The sequence below is a fragment of the Poecile atricapillus genome, chromosome 2, assembly GCF_030490865.1.
Source record: "Poecile atricapillus isolate bPoeAtr1 chromosome 2, bPoeAtr1.hap1, whole genome shotgun sequence".
In the NCBI taxonomy this organism is placed as follows: Eukaryota; Metazoa; Chordata; class Aves; order Passeriformes; family Paridae; genus Poecile; species Poecile atricapillus.
This window is the reverse complement of record NC_081250.1, coordinates 21,459,766-21,481,983: the sequence shown is the minus strand read 5'-3', so window position 1 is coordinate 21,481,983 and position 22,218 is coordinate 21,459,766. Positions and strand designations below refer to the sequence as shown.

At 38.7% G+C, this 22,218-nt stretch overlaps 1 protein-coding gene across 2 annotated transcripts in view; it reads right to left on the bottom strand.

The window, feature by feature from the left end:
* Positions 1–323: 323 nt before the first annotated feature.
* FAM171A1 (family with sequence similarity 171 member A1) overlaps positions 324–22,218 on the bottom strand; it is an 87,894-nt gene continuing 65,999 nt past the window's right edge. For both annotated transcript variants that reach the window (XM_058832910.1, XM_058832912.1), the window contains 4 exons: positions 21,813–21,989; positions 7,643–7,759; positions 5,024–5,138; positions 324–4,399 (listed from right to left, as the gene is read on the bottom strand). In XM_058832910.1, the coding sequence (XP_058688893.1) occupies positions 2,698–4,399; positions 5,024–5,138; positions 7,643–7,759; positions 21,813–21,989 (2,111 nt within the window). In that variant the 3' untranslated portion in view covers positions 324–2,697. The remainder of the gene's footprint in view (positions 4,400–5,023; positions 5,139–7,642; positions 7,760–21,812; positions 21,990–22,218) is intronic.

The window sequence follows — 22,218 nt, the reverse complement described above, 5'->3', positions numbered from 1 at the left end:
ACTGATGTATCTTCCTTGGTAAGTTTTTGAAAATTAAAACATGGAATTTATCACTGGACTTTTAGATTAGGCACAGCATACTCTAATCCTAACCTGTTACCTGATCTGTGTTAATTCTGTTCCAGTTTCATTTAGCATATGTGGATGTAGAGAAATACATTTCATAAATGATATATTTTACAAAATTAAACTATCACACCAGTTAAGAAATGCTGTTTTAAAGATTTGAAACATACCTGCATTGTGTTTGTTCAAGTATATTTGCTGTATTAGGACCACAAATCATCAAATGAAGTGTTTTGAACATAAAACCAACACAATTAAAGAAACAAAACACTGCAATTTAATAGCAACAATCTCACTTTACAAGATAGCAATGATGGAAACTTTGCAAAGGAATGTGAAAAAAGAATGTAATTAAAAATGACAGATTTAAGACAACAGAAAACTTGAAATTAAATAGCACAATAATTCTAGTATGTGGAAATTTTATTCAGAATGTTTACTTATGCAGCATTCTGATTAATAAGTGACACTGTATTACCGGCACTTACTGACATCTGATAAATACTATGCCCTTAAAATAGTATTTTTCTGTTCAGTGACCTTGCACAAACTGACAATAAGTAACCCAGAGCCCAAAACCAGTTCACAAGTGGTCAGTACAAAATTCCTAAACAGAACAGGAAAGGACCTGGCACATACACAATGAGTAAAATGTAATTTAGTGCAAAATGTGGTGATTTCAATATTCAATGCACTCCACAATATTTTAGATTCCTTTTACAACATATACCACTTTCAAACATGAACCAAACGAAAGGTGATCTGGCTTTGTGCATGGAAAGGAGCATTGACCTGGGAATTAGGAAATATCGGGATTCAACTCCTGTCTAGAGATCAGGTTCCCAGGTAAGACATACAGTAAGATGGAAATTATAAGACTCGCTTTCTATGAAAACCTTGAAATTTACTGAAAATAAAGCAATGAATATGAGTTGGGGCTTATTATTACAAATTAAATAGGAACTATATAGCACTTAAATCCCTTTGGAGATTACTTATTAACTTTAGTAAGCGCAACTGCTGCTGATCTGCATAAAAGTAACTGAATGAAACATGATAAACTGAATGTATACAAAGGATTTCACAAAAGTGGAAGTCACATACTTCCTCTTTGAACCCAATTCATGAAAAAGTGAGAAGAGTGCAGTAAGTTAGAGTACCCACAGAAATTTCAGATAGGAAACTGTCCCATGGGAAGTGTGACTCCACAGGGAATTTTGGTGATACCAGGATTTAATTTCCAATGTCTTCAATGATACTTAAGCAAATCATTATGTATTTATCAAGATAAAGAAGACGCTTTTTTGAAAAGGGGTCTAAATTTCAGTATTGACTTAAGCTCAGGAGAAGGCCAAAAGAAAGTCACACGAGCATAAATATGCATGGGAAAAATGAAACCCAAGTATTTTTCTTTTAAAATGACATTATGTGATAACCACTAACAGAGGAAAAAAATCCACAAAGATACTTTTTGCAGTTTATTTTCAATTATAATTTTTGGATAACCAAGCAGCTCTGTATGGAAAAAACACAGAAGAGTAATTCTGGCACTTTTGGATAGTACATTTGTTTTTTCCCCAAATTTTTCTAGACACATTCAGTCCACTTGCTCGGTCGATAGTCCATTTTATATGAGCATGATTAGCTCATGTGATAGAGGAAGCTAACAATATATACAGTCAATGAAACTATCTTCTTGGCTACTCTGGGCCCTTTAAAATGTCTTCTAAGTCTATCCTGGCTAAACAGAATCCACAATATACATGATAGCTACAGAATACACTGTATTGAAATGAGAAATGCTCAGCACAAAATGGGACTCTTGGCATGCAGCTTAAAATAAAAGGTAGAAGTTCAGAAGTTTATAAAATCTCAAATGGGGTCAATTAAAAGGACTTAGCAAAAGAAGGGACTGTTCATTGTTACTGTAAAAAAGGCACTTTGAGAAAATGGTACCAGAATTGGAGGAATCTTAATCGACACAAAGTTCAGTTTGGTTTCATAAAAAGGCTTCAATGCTAAGGGATGCTACTCAAGTTTCCTGCAGTTGTACATTAAAATAAATTGCTGAGTAGTTTATAATAAAGGACATAAAATGTTTACAACCAACTTGTAAAATTAAGAAAAGCATAGTATAAGCGAAATATTACTAAAAGCAGCAATGCATAGCCTTTCATTGAGATAATGCACGATTTGGGACACCATGTGTCAAACTCCTGTTTTTAAGATACTTTCAGTAGCATTATCAACATAAAATTGGCCTACAAAACAAAAGCTTTACCAGCTCCCATTCATAAGGAGATTGAGGTCATAAACCAACCAAAACAATTTGTCAGTATTTTCAACATCCTGGATGACCAGTATCAAGTATATGGAATAACAATCACACTCTTTGTTCAGCCATCTCACTGGAGGCAGCTGTTATATCAGAGGAATGATTTTAATTCTTTTCTAACATTTACACAGTAATGCATTTAAGTTCTTTCAAATGTTGCTCACCACAGTTTGTTTTTCTCTTTTCTCTCCACAACATAAAAAAAGAAGAAAAAAAGAAAAAAAATATCAAGCACTTCCACAGAAAGGATATTTGGCAATTTTATACTCCACTGAAGGGTGGATTTTCACAATAGCTCACTTTAGATTGAAAGTCATTAGTGGTCTTTCCTCTCGTTTCTGCCAAGGGCTCTTCTTATCTTCACCTTGGTCATCTTCCTCATCCTCCTCATCTTCATCATCATCTTGAACGGATGTTCCATGTTCAGGACTAGTTAATGGCTCTGGTTTGGTATCCACAGTTCTGGTTTCCTCCTGCAGGCTGGGCAGTTGCACACCACTTCTCTTACTGGTGCCTTCTAGGAGGCATCGGAGAGCATTGTCCTCGGGGCTACAAACTGCTGTTCCACACTCGCTGCCACTTTGGTCCATATCATCCAAGTACACGAGCTGTGTGTAGGCTGTGCTATCTGAAACCTTCCGCTCTCTCTGCTGGTGCTCCTGCACTGGGGGGTGATTCTGTGGCGCAGACAGATGATCTCCTCTTCCCTTTCGGGCAGATTTCGGTTCATTCATGTCAACACCGGAGTCCAAACTGGCATCATTACTCCCGTTCCTACCAGCTCTTTGGAGATCAATGTATGAATGTCTAACGTGAGCATTTGAACGCCCATCTAGAGAAACAAACCATGCTCGAGGATGAGGCAACGGCTTTCCACCTCCTAATTCCATCAAAGCCTTTTCTGTAAGAAGCTGCACTTCACTATTCATCTGAGCCAGGGATGCATCGTTAAGAGAGGCAGGAATGGAAATAGATTCAGACATGGAAGCATTTTGCTGACTCCACTCAGCTGCACCTGCATCTTGTAAATGTTGCTGAGATATTGCTTGGGATGCCAACTGCTGGGGCTGCAGCTGCTGGGCAGAGTGTGGGAAAAGCCGTGTATGAGGGTTAGGAAGCTCAGCCTGAAGTCTTTCTAGATCAATCTGCTGGTCAGCTGGGACAACCAGGGGCTGGCTAACAAAAGGGTGCTCTCCGGGCAGCTTCATGTAGTGACCTGGGATGACCAGTGCAGGCAAAACCTTTCTGTAAACACTGTCATTGACTTGGTCAACAGAATTGCAGCAGATTAACTGACCTGGTCGAGGGAAAGATGTAGGTCTTTCAAGGTGATCAACTGAACGAGACATCATACAATCAGTTGGTCTGCAGTCTAGCAGCTCTTTTTCAGGGGCTGAAGGTGTGGGGTATATTTGTTCCTGAATATTGTATTTACTTCCAGTAGCAATATGGTTCATAGATACTTGAATTTCTCTCTCTTGCTTTTCAAATAAAGGCTGAGACAGCATAGTATTGTAACTTCTCCTATACTCATCTTTGATAGGGGACTCGTAGCCTTCAGCTGTTTCTGTAGATTTTCTTGTCTTTAGAGGAAAACTATCTGCTGACTTGTGGTAGTCTTTTCTTAGAGACCCACTGGGAGTCAGGTCATCCAAGGAAATTCTGCTCTTGTCTTTCTCCTTGTCAGAGAGCAGTTCCTCTCGGGAGCTAAACTCCTGGGAAGTACTAAAGGAGTGTTTGAGCATAGGTGTATGCATATCTGCTTCTCCAGTAGGTGATACCATCTCCATGTGGACAGCACTGATTAATTCCTTTGCCCCTGAGTTTTCAGCGTGTCCATTGCTAGCAACAGAAAATCCACCTGGAAATTCTGACTCACGACGTGAAAATATTAAATTTATATGGGACATTGAGGTTGCTTGATCTTTCTTAGAAGTGTCCAGTGCTGTTGAAAGTTGCAGTTTCTTATGATGTTGACGTGGTCTTAGACATTTTCTTCTATAAAAGCCAGTAACAAAAGAAGTTATTATGACTGTTGCGCACAGAAACAAGAGAAACAAGTGTGTCTTTAAAGAAGACTTTTAAGCAGTGATTAGTATTAGGGGAATTGAACTTTTATTACATAATCTAAAAATTAAAAGCTTATCCCAGCAGCAAAGATAAAATTAAAGAATAACTAATGTCATTTGGGAAATATCGCAAGTACCAATTACACACTGGAGTAAATGTCTAAGAAGACAAATATAAAATCACTAATTAGTAGGCATTTGCTGATAATTTAATGTTTATTTTAATACAACACCAATAGAAAGATCATTTGCAAATGCGTAACAGGTACAGAGATCTTGAACCTATGCCCATGTTTGGTAGGAAGTTACATGGAAAGCACAGGTACAGATGTGTGTGATTCACTCAACTACCATCCTCCCAAAGGCAGGGTTTATATGCTGCATAGGAACACAGGAAATTTGATCTCACTGTTTCTTTCTATTTCAAGTGTTTGCTTGTCTTTTTTTGCCCCCCCAAAGGAAAAATGTTTCAATACAAAAGTTTTTAATCGCATAAGCACAAGAAAGCTTGTATTTTCAACATGAACTAAGTAACCAGGATGGTGAATCTTACCTGCAATAATACAAAAGCAGACACAGCAAGACAAGAAGTATGAGAGCCATCCCTCCTAAAATTGCCAGAAGAAACATTGTGTGATAGCTGGTAATGTCGTGTGTTACAACGGGACCTGGAAGGCCAGAAAAGAGCATTTAGACCTGTAATAATCTGCAAATAGGAAGAGAAAGAACAGTCCAACAAGGAGAGGGACACCTTCCCTTATTATGAGGGTGCTAAGCAACACTGCTGCTCATAGCCCTGGTGCCTACTGAACAGACCATCTCTGGAGAAGGGAGCAAGTTGTGGAGAAAGCATGTGCTGGTTTTTGTGACTGCAAGTCCAACTAGCTCATTCTGTGGAAAAGCAGTTAGTTTCCATGGGAGCATGCATCAGTGAATTCTGCTTTCCAGGTCCTAATGCCAACACCGTGTGCCAAAGCTCTCACCACTGGAGAAAATCCATCCCAGCATCTCCCAGCACTGTAATGCACGAAGCAACACTGTGGGCAAAACTGCTCTTTAACACCTGTGGCTCTTCACAGCAAACAGTACAGCCACTGCAGTACAGGATTTGCTGGAAGATGTGTTGGTGCTCTGAAGTCTAGATCAATCCAAGCCAAGCAGATCTTCAGTAGCTTTAATTAACAGGCCGCTAGTGAAACACTGTTGTAATTCCAGGTTTAAATAACGCATAGTAAATGTTCTAACACACAAAGGAATGCAGACATGTGGACAACATCTGTTCACAATTATGCATGTGTGACCCAGTTGATTTGTAAAATCCTTATGATGATTTTGAAATAAAGACCCAAATTTTCATCTGCAGGCAAGGAGGTACAGCACCAGCTGGCAGACTAACATTCATGTACTGTGAAGGACAGTAAACCTGGCCAGCTTAGAGGGTCTGGGTCATAAGGTTTGCAAAACCTCATTTGTGGATCTTGAGTGGTCTGTAGAGCCACTGCTAGGAAAACAAAGATAACTTTTGTCGATTTTTGAGATAAGAAATCAAATAGATTCAATTAGGAGATAAAATATGGAAAAATACATTAACTCATTAAAAGTAACATATATTATATTACATTTGGGAAATCTAAATATTTATACATTGTCCCACCACTACCATTACGTAATAGATTTTGCTGTTGCTTTAGGACATTAAGCAAAAAGAAGACAAGATAAATCACTTGAATTTTTCAGGAAAATATTGTTCCTATTGTAACAAAGTTTTATGAACTCAGATCTAGCCTCAGGGGGAAGGAAAAGTTAAATACAAGTAGAAACTGCCATACAAGGTAAATCACAAGGAAAAATAAGCCTTCTCCTGTTAAGAGTTACATGCCATGTAACCTCAGAGTTACAAGCACATTAACTAGAGTAACTTCCTTGCAATCTGGGACAGAGCTGTACTGAGAAATGTTTGGCTCAGAGCAGTTACTTTTTCTTAAAGAGCAATTATTTTGTAAAATTCCATTAAGTTTAATATGATAGCTTATTCAGATCTGTACCTGCCTCTAAATTCTGTTCAGCAATGAATCAGCTGAATATCCCAGCATTTAATATCTATGATTTAATAGAACCTCAAATAAAAAGCTCATATATTATGAAATAACTTCATGATATGTAGGAGTAGACTTTAAAACCTTTCCTCATGTAAGAATTTGTTTTGTTGGTTATATTTAGTTTATTGAGCTTGCACAGCCAAGGCAAGCATGCTTTCATTTCTACTGGATAAGATTTTTAGCTGGAAAACATAATAAAGAAAATCTGTAAGGAGTTCTGGGTTGTTTTGCTTTGGTTTTTTTGCTTTGTTTTGATTAATTGATTGGCTTTTTTGTACACAGAGGTATCTCAGATAACTGGTGGTTGAAGAGCTAATACCAAGAAATCTGAGGCAGCCACAGATAGAAAAAAAGGAAGCATGAGCTGCAGCATTAATAATCTCCAAAGCACATGTAATTAATGCCTAGTTCAAAGCCATTTTTTACAGTTATGCCGAGAGGTTTTTTAGATGACAACCAGTCAGCTCTATACTAATGCCACCCTAATATACCTCCTAAGTTATTGTCCTAGTTTAAGGACACCCCAGGACAGTTATTCACAGTGTAAATTAATCAGTCACCAAAATGATGCAAAGCATTACTCAGGGCAAAATGGGCATTTTCAGCACAAAAGGAAAAAAATGTCAATCCATCCATCCATCCATCCATCCATCTGTAAGTATCTAACCCAGGATAATGCTGGTTTTAGGTGAATCCATATCTCTGTGAGTTTCTGTACAGAAACTCCACAGCACCTGTTTTTCTACCTGCTGGAACACCAACACACTGATGTTACAACTCCCATAATTTTCTAGCAATGGCTCTGCCAGGCAGTGGTGACACAAATGCATCAAAGCAGGAATACTTTGAAATGCTACCCATTAAAATGACAGACACATTTTGAGCACCAGGGTTTCCCCACACAATTCTGAAAAGATTTTAACCCTTTACTTTCAGATTTCTGTTTTCTAATAATCCATTATTGATCAAGCTGTGGCATCTCAGATGAGGTCATTCTGAAAAATATAAACATTATATTTGAATAAATAATTACCCAGTGCTGCAAATATCAGTAAAATCCAATTCCATCTTACCTGGTATAGTAGGTGACATAGCTGCAACCCAGTAGCCCAGCTGAGGTGCAATATAAGTCCAAGTCAACTGGTTTCCTTCTTGTTGTACAATGCCCAAACTACTCTTCAGCCATGTCCCTGTAAATGTAGAAGTTGTAGGAAGATGTTACAGATATTCACACATTCCTCTGCAAAAAAGAGGAAAATAAAGCAGTAACAAAACCTATCTATGTGTGGTAGAGATTGTGTGTGCTGCTGTGAAGTGGGAAGTTGTGCCTTCTGGTCACTGGCATTTGAGAGCGCCCATGGCTTTCTCAGAAACAAAAAAAACCCAAATCCAAAACCTTTAAGATTAAATAAAACTAGTAAATCTTCCAAACCTGTTAAAAGAAAACATTTATTGTTATATTGGGTTCCCCTATTTTGAAGATGGATATTCCTGAAGCTGATTACATGCAGCCAGCCGACTTAAAAATGTAGTTCAAGAGACATCACATCTCTCAGACCACACTGGAGTTCTACACACCACCTTTCCACCAGCCCTGGCTGTTAACTTGTAGAAGACAGAGGAAAATGCTTCTTCAAAATGGTTTTCCTATACAGAAAGCAAATTATTGCCAATGACTAGAATTACACTGTACCATCACTGTGATCAACTCCATTCATCAGTCAGTATCTCCATAATACCCCCACAAATACTGTTTCGTAACACATGATTTTTTAAAAGCATGTTTCTTAAAGGAAACAAAATACTTTATTTTTTAATTTTTTTTTTAGAATTATGAAATGATAATTCCAAAGTAAGACTAACAATTTTAAAGCAATGTGTTTAAGTTCATGTAACTCTTGAGTAGTCCAGATGAACAATCTGCATTAGATAATAGTTTCTCTACTTCCTGAAGATTACTTTTGTTCCAAGAGTTGGGTTATGAAAACCTTTACAACTGTACCAGCTGAATGACTTTTTGTAATTCATTAAGACCCCTGATTCTGGGGCTGTCACCTTAGTTTCTGATGTAATAAATGCCCAGAATGGCTTGCAGACTGTTCCTGTATTCATCCTCTTTGAACAAAACACAGAACTGCTGGCCTTGACATGGAGAGCAATCACTGAGAGGCCACTCCTGGTGCCAGGCAGTGTTTCCTAAACCTGCAGTCCTGGCTTGGCACCTCCAGTGGGTGCCACAACAGAGGGCTTGGCCTCCTTCAGGCCTCACATATTTTGGTGGCCACTACCAGGGTGCTGATCTGTGTACAGAGAAGGCATAAACCCCTCTGCATTTCTGTAGAGAAGTTCTGTATTTTGTGCTGAAGGGGGAAGAATGCTGTATTTCCCTTACTCAGCCTCAAATGCTCACTTGAAAGGCAAGCTGCATCATGTATTTGCGATTCCCTTTCCTTTAAAAAAGTCTCTGCTTGTAACTCCTGAAATGGTGCTTTTCATGAGATGTCACTTAGGATTAAGCAACAGCATTTTGGATGACAGTCATCTGAAGACAGCAGTGAGTACAGAACACACAGAAGAGGTGCTGTGGCTGGGTTTGTTGTGTTTATAATACATTAAAGATGCTGACGATTTCTTCTGTGTTCCTTGGATTATCCACCTGTGCAAACCCTCTACACATAAGAATGGCTTTTTTGAGTATTCATTTCCTCCCTGCTACTGATTTTTCCTATGCAAGACCACTGTCTTAGGCTAATGATAAACCCACTTGAATACAGTACAAGTTTTGGAAGTATACATGGTTGAGAGGATTTCTAGATCTAGGTGACTACTACTGCCAGACGTCAACTGTATTTACAACCAAACTGAATTTGTGAGCAACAGGGAAAAGGAATTACTAATGTAATTATCAGTTTTCCAAGTATAATTTCCAGTCTGTAGAGGGTAGAAATCATCTGTTATTTCATAAGGAAAGTCACACAAGACAAGTAATTTTGATTTACAGTACTAAAAGGACTAAAATCTGTGTACACAGATTTGCATACGTGGCATTCATAACTGCTGCAGCAGAACATCTTGATGTAGTCACTCATTTACCTCTCTTAGGGAAACATTTTCAGGAAAAATAGAATGGAATTGTCCACAGTTATCTGTGAAGTTTCTGGAAAAGCTAGGAAAAGTACATTTATTTTTCTCCACTAACATGGCCACCAACCCTTCAGATTCTCCATCCATGCACTTTCATGGAAGATGTCATATTAATAGCCCTGAAGGTGAAAAATAGCCCTTAAGGTCACAATTTGCTTTTATCTGGTCTCTAAAATTCCATTTGATTAAAAAATTCTGTAACCTTGAACCTTGCAATTTTTCTTCTTCTGCAAGATCTGGATGATGAGAATACACACCAACTATTGAAATACACAATGTGAAATAAAACTTTGAGATAAAAAGTGCTGATTAAAAAAAAAAAAAGACCTGGGTGATGAATACATCACGACTCCTGTATTTTTCTTATCATCTCTAAGCCCTTTAAATTCACACACAAGCAGAACGCAGACATATGTAATTTAGCCAAGTTCAGTACTTTTGATGTCTATTGCTGTAGCTGCCTCCTCGAGCAGAAGCTATTACTGATGCCCTCACTAGGGGGAGCTTGTGTCCAGCACGCCTTACCCACATGATGCTGCACGCCAAAGAACGCATCCTCCAGCTGCCTCCCGAAAAGCCTTGTGCTCAGTAATACTCTGCATAATGCAGTGATCAAGAAGCTCAGAGAGGCTGCAGGCTTATCGCCGCCCGCAGAGCTCTGCTGCCGTCCTGCCAAACGAACAGCAGCTCACGTTGCTCATATTTTAGCAACAACAGGAATCGCTTATTTGCGACAGAAGCAAACAAGAGTCTACTGCACAAGCCTCAGACAGGTTTCACACTTGTTTGCTGCTCACGTAGTTTACTCACTCTTGCTCACCACTGGACATACCCCAGGCAATGTGCTGGTCTGCGTAAACCAAGGAAAAATGTAATTCCCTCTCTTTGTTATGGATAGTTAAGAATTTCAAATGCATAAAAGATATATCCAATACTGGTCATCTTTAAACAAAAGTGATGCACCTTTTGTTGACCATACCTACAAACTGGTGTATTATGACAGAAAATAGTAACTTTTAACGGCATTGTCCCAAGTTCCTTCATCAGGACAACGCCAAGTGTGGGTTCCTGTGAACCATGAGTACACAACCTTATCATCAGCCTTTTTAATACTTTCATTGTCCAACACTGTCTCTGTTTCCACTAATGAAACAGAGAATCCTCCCACATCATGGGATGAAGAAAGCAAAGAACTCCATCCTTTACAACAAAGCAACAAAACAGGTTTGAGTGGAAAGAGCTGAAAACACAAAGTCCTGTATTGTTTCTTTTGTGATCAAATAGCTGAAAGCTAACCTAATGTTTCTGGAGGGAGTTGACATACCTCCAGTATTCTGCAAATGCATCAGTATTTCCAGGTCTCTCATATTTCTTCCTTTATAGATTCTAATTTCCTGGTGTCTTGGTTTGAAAAGACAGGTGTCTGCTAAGAAAGGCAGAAGCCTCCCTTGAAATGGAAAATGTAAATTCCTTCCTTCCAAATTATTATAATTTTGAAATTAAGGGGCTGTCAGGCAAAGGTATGGGAATAGGAATAACAGTTCTACTACAGTTTACCACTATGTATAAATAAAAAAATCTTACAACTTAATAGAAAAATTAAAATAAAATGCAGTGGTATAAAAAAACACTGTCAGAGTCAGAATACAACTTGACACCCTGTTGGTCAGGGTGTTGGTAGCAGTCTGATTAAATGGTGGCTGCAGTCCTCCTGGAGTGACAGATGTGGTTCTGTTGAAGCAGTGATCCTGTAGAAGGGTATAGTTTTCCTCTGAAGGTCCAGTGGGAATGTAGAACAGTCTGGTCTTCCTCTGGGAATCCAGTGGAGAAAGGCTGCCTGTGGTGTTCCAAGTCTCAGATTATATCCAGGTAGGAATGTTTGGCTCCTCCCCCTGGGTGGAGCATCTCACCATGGGATGATGTCATTTTATCAGTCATGCAGTGAGCCTCAATGGCCCATTAACAGAAGAGATCCCTCTGGAGGGAGGATGGGTCTTGGAAGAGATAAAGAACACTGCCCCACCTGGTTTCAACAGATGGTAATAGAATACATACTTTTGGTTACATCTTGCATTGCAACTCAATACACCTGGTTGCTTTTTAAGTATCATTAAACAAGCAGTGTTCTTGCAGCTCCTTACATGCAATGCCTTGCTGTCATGAATAATGTTGGACCTTCTGTTGAGCAAAACCCAACTGCCTGGTACTGACTGGCTGTGCTCCTACCATTTCACACTGCCTTAGGTGACCAAGAGCTCATTGCTGTGCAGCCTTGAGAACAAATTCCCTATCCTGCCTCAGATTCCTCCTTGGAGTGAAAAACAAGATGTTTTCCTGTTCTAAAAATGAAGCTAATTACCCTCTATGTCCTCACACACTTGCTGCTGTAAGCAAAGGAGGAGACTGGGGCAGTCAGTGAAGAACTTTGTCCCATTTTTCTATCCATTCCTATGCAGTAGCCTGCAAATGGAAGAAGAGTAAGCAGCATTCATTCTTTCTGTGTTGTCAGGTTTACAACTGCAGAACTAAGCAGGAGGATGTAGAAAGAAGAGAGGTCTTACCTCCCTGTATGCTGTGTTCTAATAATTTAATTTGTTATTTTCCAAATATCCTGTAACATGACTTCTTCCCGCCACCCACCAAGTCAGCAAAATCAATGACCTTCACTGCTTATTAATACTTATACTTGATTTGTAATAATTGTTAAGTAACAAGCAATGCAGAATTATTAAAAAAAACAACCCCAAATCAGTAAAAAGACCGGGATATAATGGAAGCGATCATTTTTGTTCAAGACTGTGTCGTTCCAAAGAAAACTTGTCAATGCCTCTTTGGAGAAGAAACAGCAAGCTCAGTACAGTTTGTAAGCACTGCATGATTTGGGCCAATTCACCATTAATTCTTAAAGACTTTCTGGTGCTTCACGGAAAACTTCTATATATAGAGACATTCTTGCTTATAGATCATTTTTACATTTCTCTTCCTCTTTTTCCTCTCTTACTGCTCAGTGGAGCCAAGATGCTGATCCAAGATTCAAGTCAGGGGATGTTTCTCCTGGCTCAAACTAACAGCAGGGGGAGAACCTTGATGCTTAATGCTTTTCTCACCAAAATTATACTGCCTGTTACTGACGTTTTGGAATAAATGATGTAATTTAAATTTATTCTTCATTCTTTCTTAAAAAGCTTTTGAAGTATCTACCCATCACTCTTTCATATATGGAACTCAAAAGCAAGGTAAAAGAACACAGCAAAGAATATAGACATTAGAGTACTTTAAAGACACACAAATCAAAATATGATCAGATAAAGAAAACTGATGTCCATCAGACTGCAAAAAATATCATAGAAGTTCAAGATTTCAGGAAAGCAGGAGAGACAAATTCTGCTAGTGAGAAACATCTTAATTCTTTGCAGTACCTTTTATTGTGATGAACATGCTTATTTATGTCAGGCAGCATTTAGGACTCGCCAATCTCCACTGGCAAGTCCTAAATGCTGCCTGAGATAAATAAGGGGGGTTATCATAAGCAAATTTAACAACAAATGATTTGCACATTAAATCTCTATGTCAAGACACATTCAACATCAAACAACACCCTTTTTGTAACTTAATTTGGTTTACTTCTGAATCAGACTGAAAAATGTTGCTTTCAGCAAGGAGAGTGCCCAGATGTGCAGCTATTGCAGAAAAGCCATTGAAGAACAGCTATTCTAGACTTTCCCCCTGCACAATCAGGTCACTGCAGGTATGGCTGGTTTGCCCACAAAAGAGATGTCCTGTTGTCTTCAAAGACATCAACTATTTGATGTGACAGCTTGCTGGAACCAGGCAGCATGAATGGATCTGCTTCCACAGTCTAGATACAAAATGCATCTGAATAAGACATTGTTTCCATATTTTAAAATGAGACTTTATTATTTTAAATTGATCTGTAGTGAAGTCCAGGGAATTGAATATCCCTCTGGCTTCCATGCATGACTGTGGACACTGATAATCCCATGCTGCTCCAGCTCAAGCAAATGGCAAACTTCCCACTGGCCTTGTGAGGCAGGAGTGCCCCACAGAACCATCTGCTCCAGGGATAGATGCACGGGACTCTTGCTACAGCCAAGAAGAGGGGGGACAATCTCCCCTCCTGTTATCTGGCTGCGATGGGAGTTCTCTTGCTGGCACCCCAGCACAGAGCTTGGCTGTCTGGGTGGATGTATAATGCTACCTGTTTCAGGTTTATCTTCCCAAGCTGACCATTTCAGAGCCTTCCAGATCACCACCGCTGCAGGGACTTCTGCTGATGTTGCCTGTGTGTTCTTTCTATCACTGATCAAAATAGTTCTAGTAAATGACTGTCAGATGAGAGTGCTGCAGCCATCAGCTTCCCCCAAGGACAGTCATAAAGCCTAAAAATTGCTTGTGTTTAAATATATGGTAGCTATGGTGGTTTACTTCCATAAATTACTTTTACATGTGAGCTTTTGGTAGAAAATTCTTCCATTGATCAAATATAGTTTGTTTTTCATTTTGTTTCTTTTAATTTGCAATAGGATCATCCAATCCCACTCAAGCAGGGAACCAAAACTGTCTTATTTACAACATTAATTATTTCCATCCAAGAGGTTTGACAAATAAAATTATTTAATTAGTAAGAAAGCAAATTAAACATAATCCCATTATATGAATTTATTTTTAGTCACAAGATTATCTTCCCTGGACAAAAGCACTTCGGAAAGAAAAGAAAGGTACTTTTAACTGTACTGCTTTATAGCATAGATATTTTAAATAAATATTCCTTAATGAGAAGTGCTTTTCTTTCAGCATGGATCTCTTTTGTGCTGTCTACTATGTCTCGTCAGATTGCCCTGCTTAGGCAGAGATTCATAGTTAAACAGAGATATATGTGTCAAAAGGAATGAGGCAGGTTGTTATCAGACCGTGTAGGACAGCAAAGGATATTCAAAACATACTAAAAGTGATTCTAGAAGTAATTGATTTAGACACTGCAAATGGCAGCGTTATTATGAAGAGTTAATCAAGGGCAAGTTTGTGAAAAGAACTTCCTAAAGCATGTTATGACATACATAAATTGTAGCTTTTCATTCTACCAGTTGAAAGCTGCTTATCAGATTTCTTCTTCCAACTGAAAATCACCTCTAATCTGCATCAGGAGGGGAAGTTTTAGTAGAGAGGGATGGGATTTTTGGTTTTACTTTTGTTAATTTTCTAAAAAGCTAAAAGCTGAAATGGAAGTTGAAAATTCCTTTGTGAATATTGGTGGAGCTTAATCTCCTCCTTACCTTCCCCCCAATACACATGGGTTTAAAAATTCATAGTATTTAAGTTAATATTACAATTTTGTTTTCAGGGTTGCTAGGCAACATCAAAAAATAAACGTCCCTGCTCTGAGAGCCCATACCCTCATTATTCTTCCACTCTTACAGAATCTGTTACACAATCCTTCCAGGACTAAATCCTGCTCCTGTTCTAGCAGCACCACCATTACTTCGTTAACTAAAAGGGAAATGCTTTTACCATCATACCTTGAAGATTTTGGCAAGGAAATCTATGAGTTCAATTTATCGTTTGTGTCTGAGAAGCTCTGTGGGTTTTTCCATCTCATCTTGTTTTTTCTCTTAAATCACCTGCCAAGTGTTTAACAAAAGAACACACCAGTTTTCATTATTTAATATTTAATAATCTTAATTATATCTGGGCAGAAAGCAGGGCATATTACACACAGAACTGCTCACATTGCTTTGGTCCCCTCAGTATTTCCTTCCAGAATGCCAGAACAGAAGTGACATATTAAAGAAAATTACTTCCATACATAATTACTGGTTAATAATTGTATTTCAAAAGGAAAAGCTTAGTTATGCCTGTTGGACTACCATCCCTAGTTACTGGTATACATGAAAGATACTGCCTTTAGAATTTGCTTTACCATATTATTAATCATATTCAGTTGGTTACTAACAAAATTATTAGAACAAGTAATAATTAAAGCACATGCACAAAACCCTGCATGCCTTTTCCTACCTTCAGCCTCACATCACACAATCAGTTCCTATTTTTCAAACTGGAAGTGGAAGCAGAGGCGCACTGGGATTTGACCTAACATTGCAAGGCTGCAGAGGGAGGGGTTCCCAGGTCCTCAGCCTCTTCCAGCCCCATGCAGGCACTACCCACTCCTTCCTGGACATTCCCACCAATCTCCAGGTCCTCCTCAACTGGAAGTTGCACAAGCACAAAGGTCTTTTCTCCACTTCTGAAGTTTTAATGCCTGCCTCTTCCCACCTTCTCCTGCCATGGTTTCTATTGGTGGAGCTACAGGGCTATCTAGATGATACTACATTATTAAAACCTGCTCCCAGAAGCCAGGAATCTGTTTCCAGTTTTATTTCCTTGACTACATATTAGTAGATTATTTGCACAAAGATCACTCCACTTTGGCACCAACCTGATTCCTTCAATGTTCCTTTAAGCATCACCATCATGCCATACCTCATCCACTTGGCTATAAATGCAGTACAAATGGTGTACGAGGTGAGCAAAGGATTAAACAATCCATTCATTTCCTTTTATATGTGTAAGCCACAGCATCCATTTTGAAAACACACACTAATAAATAAGCACAACTGTTTCCTATGAGCCTCTCCAGAGGAATCATGAGAGTGAGAACATACCTCAGTGAGCTAAACTGTGAAGCATCAGAGGAAGAGCTTCTTTTCCTTTCAATGCTGAGGACTGTCTAATACTCTGAAATAGTATCGACACCTATTATGTAGACATTGTACATGGTAAAAAGCTGGGTTTGGTAGCTGCCATTTCTATGGCAACACACAAAATATGAAATTATTTGAGAGCAGTTAAGAACCTGTATTCTTTAGTGCATTTAGTCTTTAATTTAAGCTTTCCAGCTGAGATTAAAAAGGAAGTCAAAATCAAATAGTCAAGGATTTTTAAACTACAGAAATAGCTTAACTTTGAACTTCTGTGGTTCTCACCTTTGCAAACCAATCTCCGTATCACTGATGAATCTGGTCTAGAACCATGTATCTGATTATACTAAGCTCAAACCTTTGGAGGTGAGAGATGTGATTTCCTGAGCACATCCATTTCTCATGCACAGAAAACCCACTAAAACTCATGGAGAAGTGTATGAAGTCCCAGGTCCTGTGTGCAGCTGCATGCACTCCAAATGCAGATCATCCCTCCATGGTCAGAGACACAAACTCACACCCAGTGTCAACTCCAGTGACAGGCTGCGACTCTTCCTGTTAAATTATTATTTTCTGTCAGTCACACAAGGTTATGAATGTGGTGGCAGTCAGAAATTAATCAAATTCACAACAAAAAAAAAGTTGTATTTTTAAATTATAAGGCAGTATTTTCTCTGGCTGGATTATCACTGCTACCACATGGGAAGCTTAAATCTGAGACTTTTATAAATCATCTTATTTGCAAACAATGCACAATGAACTAGACAGGTAAATGTACAGTTATCTGCTTACAATTTCTGCCTGACAGTAGCTGTCACCCTCTCCATAATAACACTATAAACAAAGAGCATCATTTCACCTCTATGAAATTGTAGGCAAGTTTAAGTAGGCACCAATACTGCTTACACATAAATATATCCTCATGACTTCTTCTGAGCACAGAAAACATTATCTTGATTTTGCTGAGGAAGGAACATCTGGAAATTCTGGTTCTACAAAAATCAATACAAATTTACCACTGACAGTGGAACGTCACCCAGAAAAAACAAGTACCAAACTTTTAAATGCATTTCGAAATATATTATGGCATTAAATGCAGACAGAAAGCACCAACCAAGAAGAACAGATTATGTAAAGTATTGTTTTTTATGAAGTTACAGTGAGTTCCCCAAGACGCTTTTCCTCATATTCTGCTCTTACTCTCCATGAACACATGGCTGAAATTTCAGGCACTGGGGAAACTTCCTCCTCTGCAAAGAAGCCAGTCATTTAAAGACAGCAAGGTCACGTCAAAGACGTACAACCAAGTGTCTGGGGAGAAGGAAGAACAGAAACACAGTATTCCAAACTTCATTTACATGTAGTGCAAAAGGAACAACATGTTTTAAGGAGGATGAACAAAAGGACTAAGGTTAAACTCTTCCACTCCAGAGTCCTTTGCTGCACAACTGAAAACAGTGTTGAAAATATTTTCCTATTATTTGATGGGAATAATTAACTATCAGCATCATGTTAATAAATCTTATTTTCATATTACGCATACTGGAATGTTTGGTAGAATTTTCAAGTCTTTCATACAGCTCCAGATGTGGATCTAGAGGTCTAGGTGCAACATAATGCCTTCACACCACATGGAATTAAACTGAGGACTTTAAATGGGGAATGCTGGACTTACAGTTTTGCTCACTGAATCCAATGAAAACCAGATACCTTAACATAAAACATAAACCATTTAAATGGAGGCTGAGGAGAATACAGCTGAGCAAGTGCTGTATTATTCACTCCAGCTGGTGGGAGCTGGAGATGACACAGGAGGCAAAAAGTTTCATTTCTACTGGGATCTGTGGTATTTCTGACCGAGGAGGACAAGGCTAGAAAGAAGTTTTGAACAGAAATTTGGTGTCCAAGAATAGAGAGATTAATTATACTGCTGTAAATCCTACTGACATCAAGGCAAATATACACGAAAGAAGTCATGATCCCAACCATCTGTTTACATATAAAGAAAAAAATGATTTTTTCAGCCCCCTTGGATTTTGAGAAATCCAACACAGCACTTGTTAGGAAAAAAAAAAACCAAAACCAAACCCCAGAAAACCCCACTGAGCAGTCCTGATTATAGAAATGAGAATCCCTGTCTCTATGTCCAAACCTTTTAAGTGCATACTGTGAAATAAAACCACTGTCCCACAGTAGTGTGAAACATAAGACTTGGGTGTATCCACAGCATGGAGCGATTAAGTTGCATTTCAGCATGTAATGTCTCCATAACATCAACGCATCTGTGTTTATTATTGCCAACACTCAAAATGCTGCAGGAAAAGGTGGTGGACCAACACAAGAACAAGGTTACATGTATTCACTTACCCTTAAAACATCTCCAGGGCACTGACAGCTGATCTTTATTTTATTAACTCTTCAAAATGGTATTATTGCTTTAATTTGCTTGCTGTGCACACAAGGCAGTAGGTTTGTTTCACAATGAAAAATCTCATTTGGAGCAGTATGAAATAGATGCAGCAGATTGTCTTGTTTTGATGTCAGCCTGTTTTTTCTGGCTGCTTGTTTCATCAGTGTCAGCAGAGCCACTCTCAGCCTTAAGCAGACTATACTGCTTCTGCTTCTCTCCCAAGGATAGAAAGCATGGTCATGAAAATACAGATTGTTTATGGTAAACATCCTAAAAAGCCATTAGTTATTTTTGGCTGCCATGAGATGTAAATACGCCTCATTTTTGTGGAAACTATGAAAATCTCTGCACTTCCAGTCAGATGCCTCTGGGTTCATATTAGTTCATCTTGAACTCAGCAAAATGTAGGAGATACTAAGGATTAAAATACCTCTGTAGTATTTCTGTCACTTCTCCACGTCCTCTAAAAGTGAAAAGTACTTCTGCTTTTGAGTGCAGAAATCGTATTTCATGCAGTAATGATGACAACCGCATGGACTCTAAACAAAAACAATGGCTTGCACGAACAAGTGTCCACTGTACTGCTAATCCATGAGAGAGAAGTGCTGTAAGCGCCCGGTAAGGCAGTCACAGTTTTCTATCTGTGGCATTTACTCACTGTTCACATAAAAGCATGAAAATTTAATCTGCTGGCAATCTATTAAGGAGAGACCAAAACATAACCAGCACTGAAAAAAGCAGCCATGAAATGAGAGACAAAATCAGAATAATAAAGTTAGAGGTCCTGTCCTGACAAGGCACAGATCTGGCAGTGCAAATGAGTTACAACAACTTACCTGCCAGCTGAGGATTTCTCCAGTATGGAGCCATCCCAGTCATTATCCATCCATCGCACTTTGTAGTCCAAGCACAATAGGGATGTGGAATGACAGGGTACCACCATGTTCATGCTACATATGGCTAGTTTGACAGCCCTTAGGGTGTTAGAATAGCTTGCACAAGATAGTGTGGCTGCTCTACTTATTGAATTAAGCTACTCTAATTTAAATTGGTTGGGATGTGGCCAAAATTCTACTAGAACTGGCATGCTGCAGTCAGGGCTTAAAATGCATCTTTGTTCAACATCTTTGGCTGCACAGAAAGGTGCTTACTTCAGCTGAAGTGTGAGCTGGAGCCTGAGCGTATCATCTTCAATACCTTGCTATCCAAGCTTTGTGAAGTTAAGTGTCCTGACAAAGATGCATTTTGTTTAGTCGTCCCTCATGCCTTCTCCTGCCAATAACATAAGTGCTCCAGCAATTTGTAATGAATCTAACGAGGCTGGACGTGTCTCAAGATTGGGAGGCTCAAGCCTGCAACACTAATTAAACTAACCCATATTGATCTATACTAATATATATATATATATATATATATATATATATATATACTGCACACAATAGGATAACTAGCTCTTTATATATGAAATTAAAAACCTTATTCCATACTAAGAGAGAGCTTTTGTGGCCTCACTGCAGGGGCATGGAAATTTGGTCATAAATGAGAAAGCTCCATAATCAAAATCAGAACCATTTACTTGTAATTACGAGTAACTAGCAATGAAGCAGGTTGCAGCTAGCACAGCTGACAGGAAGGAATGGGGAAAGACTGCTTCTTATGGGGAAAGTAAACTCAATCTTCACTGTTTTGCTTTTTTTTAACAAGGGGAAACAAAATAGTTTCTAGAAGAATTATTCAGTTTCAGGAAGAACGTAGTGAAACTTATTGCCAGGTCAGCACAAGAGTAGCTTCATTTCCACAGTTAAGGGAAAAGCCAAATCCATTCATTGCACTATTTTTCTACTATTCTACTTTAAATCATATGCAAACTTAGTCTTCACTACATCATACTGCTTTACCCTCTAATACAGGCAACTTCTGACAGAAAATTCATAGGCATGCTGTTTGAAATTACATCATTTTTTTCAGTAAACAGAGGCAGTTAATAAAAACATTATCTCCCCCTTCACCTCTCTCTTCCTCCTTTCCTTCAACACACTGCTTTCATGCTTGTTCCTCCACTTCTAGGTGTGATGATCAGCTGCCTCAAAACATTTGCTTGCAGGACAAGCCCACACTGACTGTCTATACAGACCCATATTTCTGGTTCATTTTTCCTTCAGCATCTACCTTTCTCACCTTCCATTCTCCTTTTTCTTAAAAACCATCTGGTACATATTTCAGAAGGCACAGTACACTAACTGAAGAGGGATCACCAAGACAAGACTCATGCACTCCTTTGTCCTTTAAAATCCGAAGCTGTAAAGAAGGCCAGTACAGTGTACCAGCTAGCAACAAAATAAAGAAAATAAATTTGAAATAGAGCCTAAAACATGTATTTCTGGGAAAAGTCCTGTTTGCAATGGCAAACACTATTCTGTAGTACAAAAACATGAGTGCACTTTACAAATTTTATTAATTAGTCATTCTGCTCTTTCAAAATATTTAATGAATTTTTCTTTTTAAAATTCATTTAAATCATTTACATGTATTTTCCTGACAGTATTCATAAATCTCAAAGTGATTTACAAAAGAAGTCAGTACTATATTTTCGATCTGGCAGGCAGGAAACAGAGCCCGAGCCAAGAGGGGGACCCAAGGTCAGACAGCTGGCTGCTGGCAAAGATAAGGCAAGTTTCCATTTCTACACATTTCCAATTCAATGCTGTAGTGAATACATCTCTCTTCTCAGTATGTGTGTGAAATGCAGTTCTCTCAAGTTTTTAAATAAAATTATTTAATTTATTTTATATAATATTTAATAGTCAAAATATGGTACAATTACCAAAACTTTTGTTTAAAATTGGCACATGATGCTAAGTCAAGTATATCTGCATATAAACCATATATTACTTAATCAGTAAAACTCAATTGTCTCTTCTTTTAGACAGAAAACAAAAGCCATCTAGGGAGCCACAATGAGATGTTACCTACCAAATTTTTGGTCAAACCTCCATGCTGGAACATGTGCATTGTGTTTCAAGTTGCTGTTTGCTGGCAGAGGCACTGTTACATAGATGGGGCCATTCACGGGGACGGGGGTGCCATCGCTGCTGAGGAGGTGGACGCTGACAGCAGTGACAGGGGTGAGGTCGTACCTGGTGCTGTTTCCTAACGAGAGAGTGAATGAACACCATCACTACAGAATGTACAGAATTTAAGGGATACCTGTGTGATACCTGTGTGGTTCAACACCGCAGTACTGCATCAACGTAAATCTCAAGGGATGGTAGCAGCAATTTCCTCCCTGCCTCACAAAAAGAACTTTAAACCAACCAACCAGCCATCCAACAAACAACCCTCCCCCTGCCAAAAAAAACCAAACCCAAGCCACAAAATT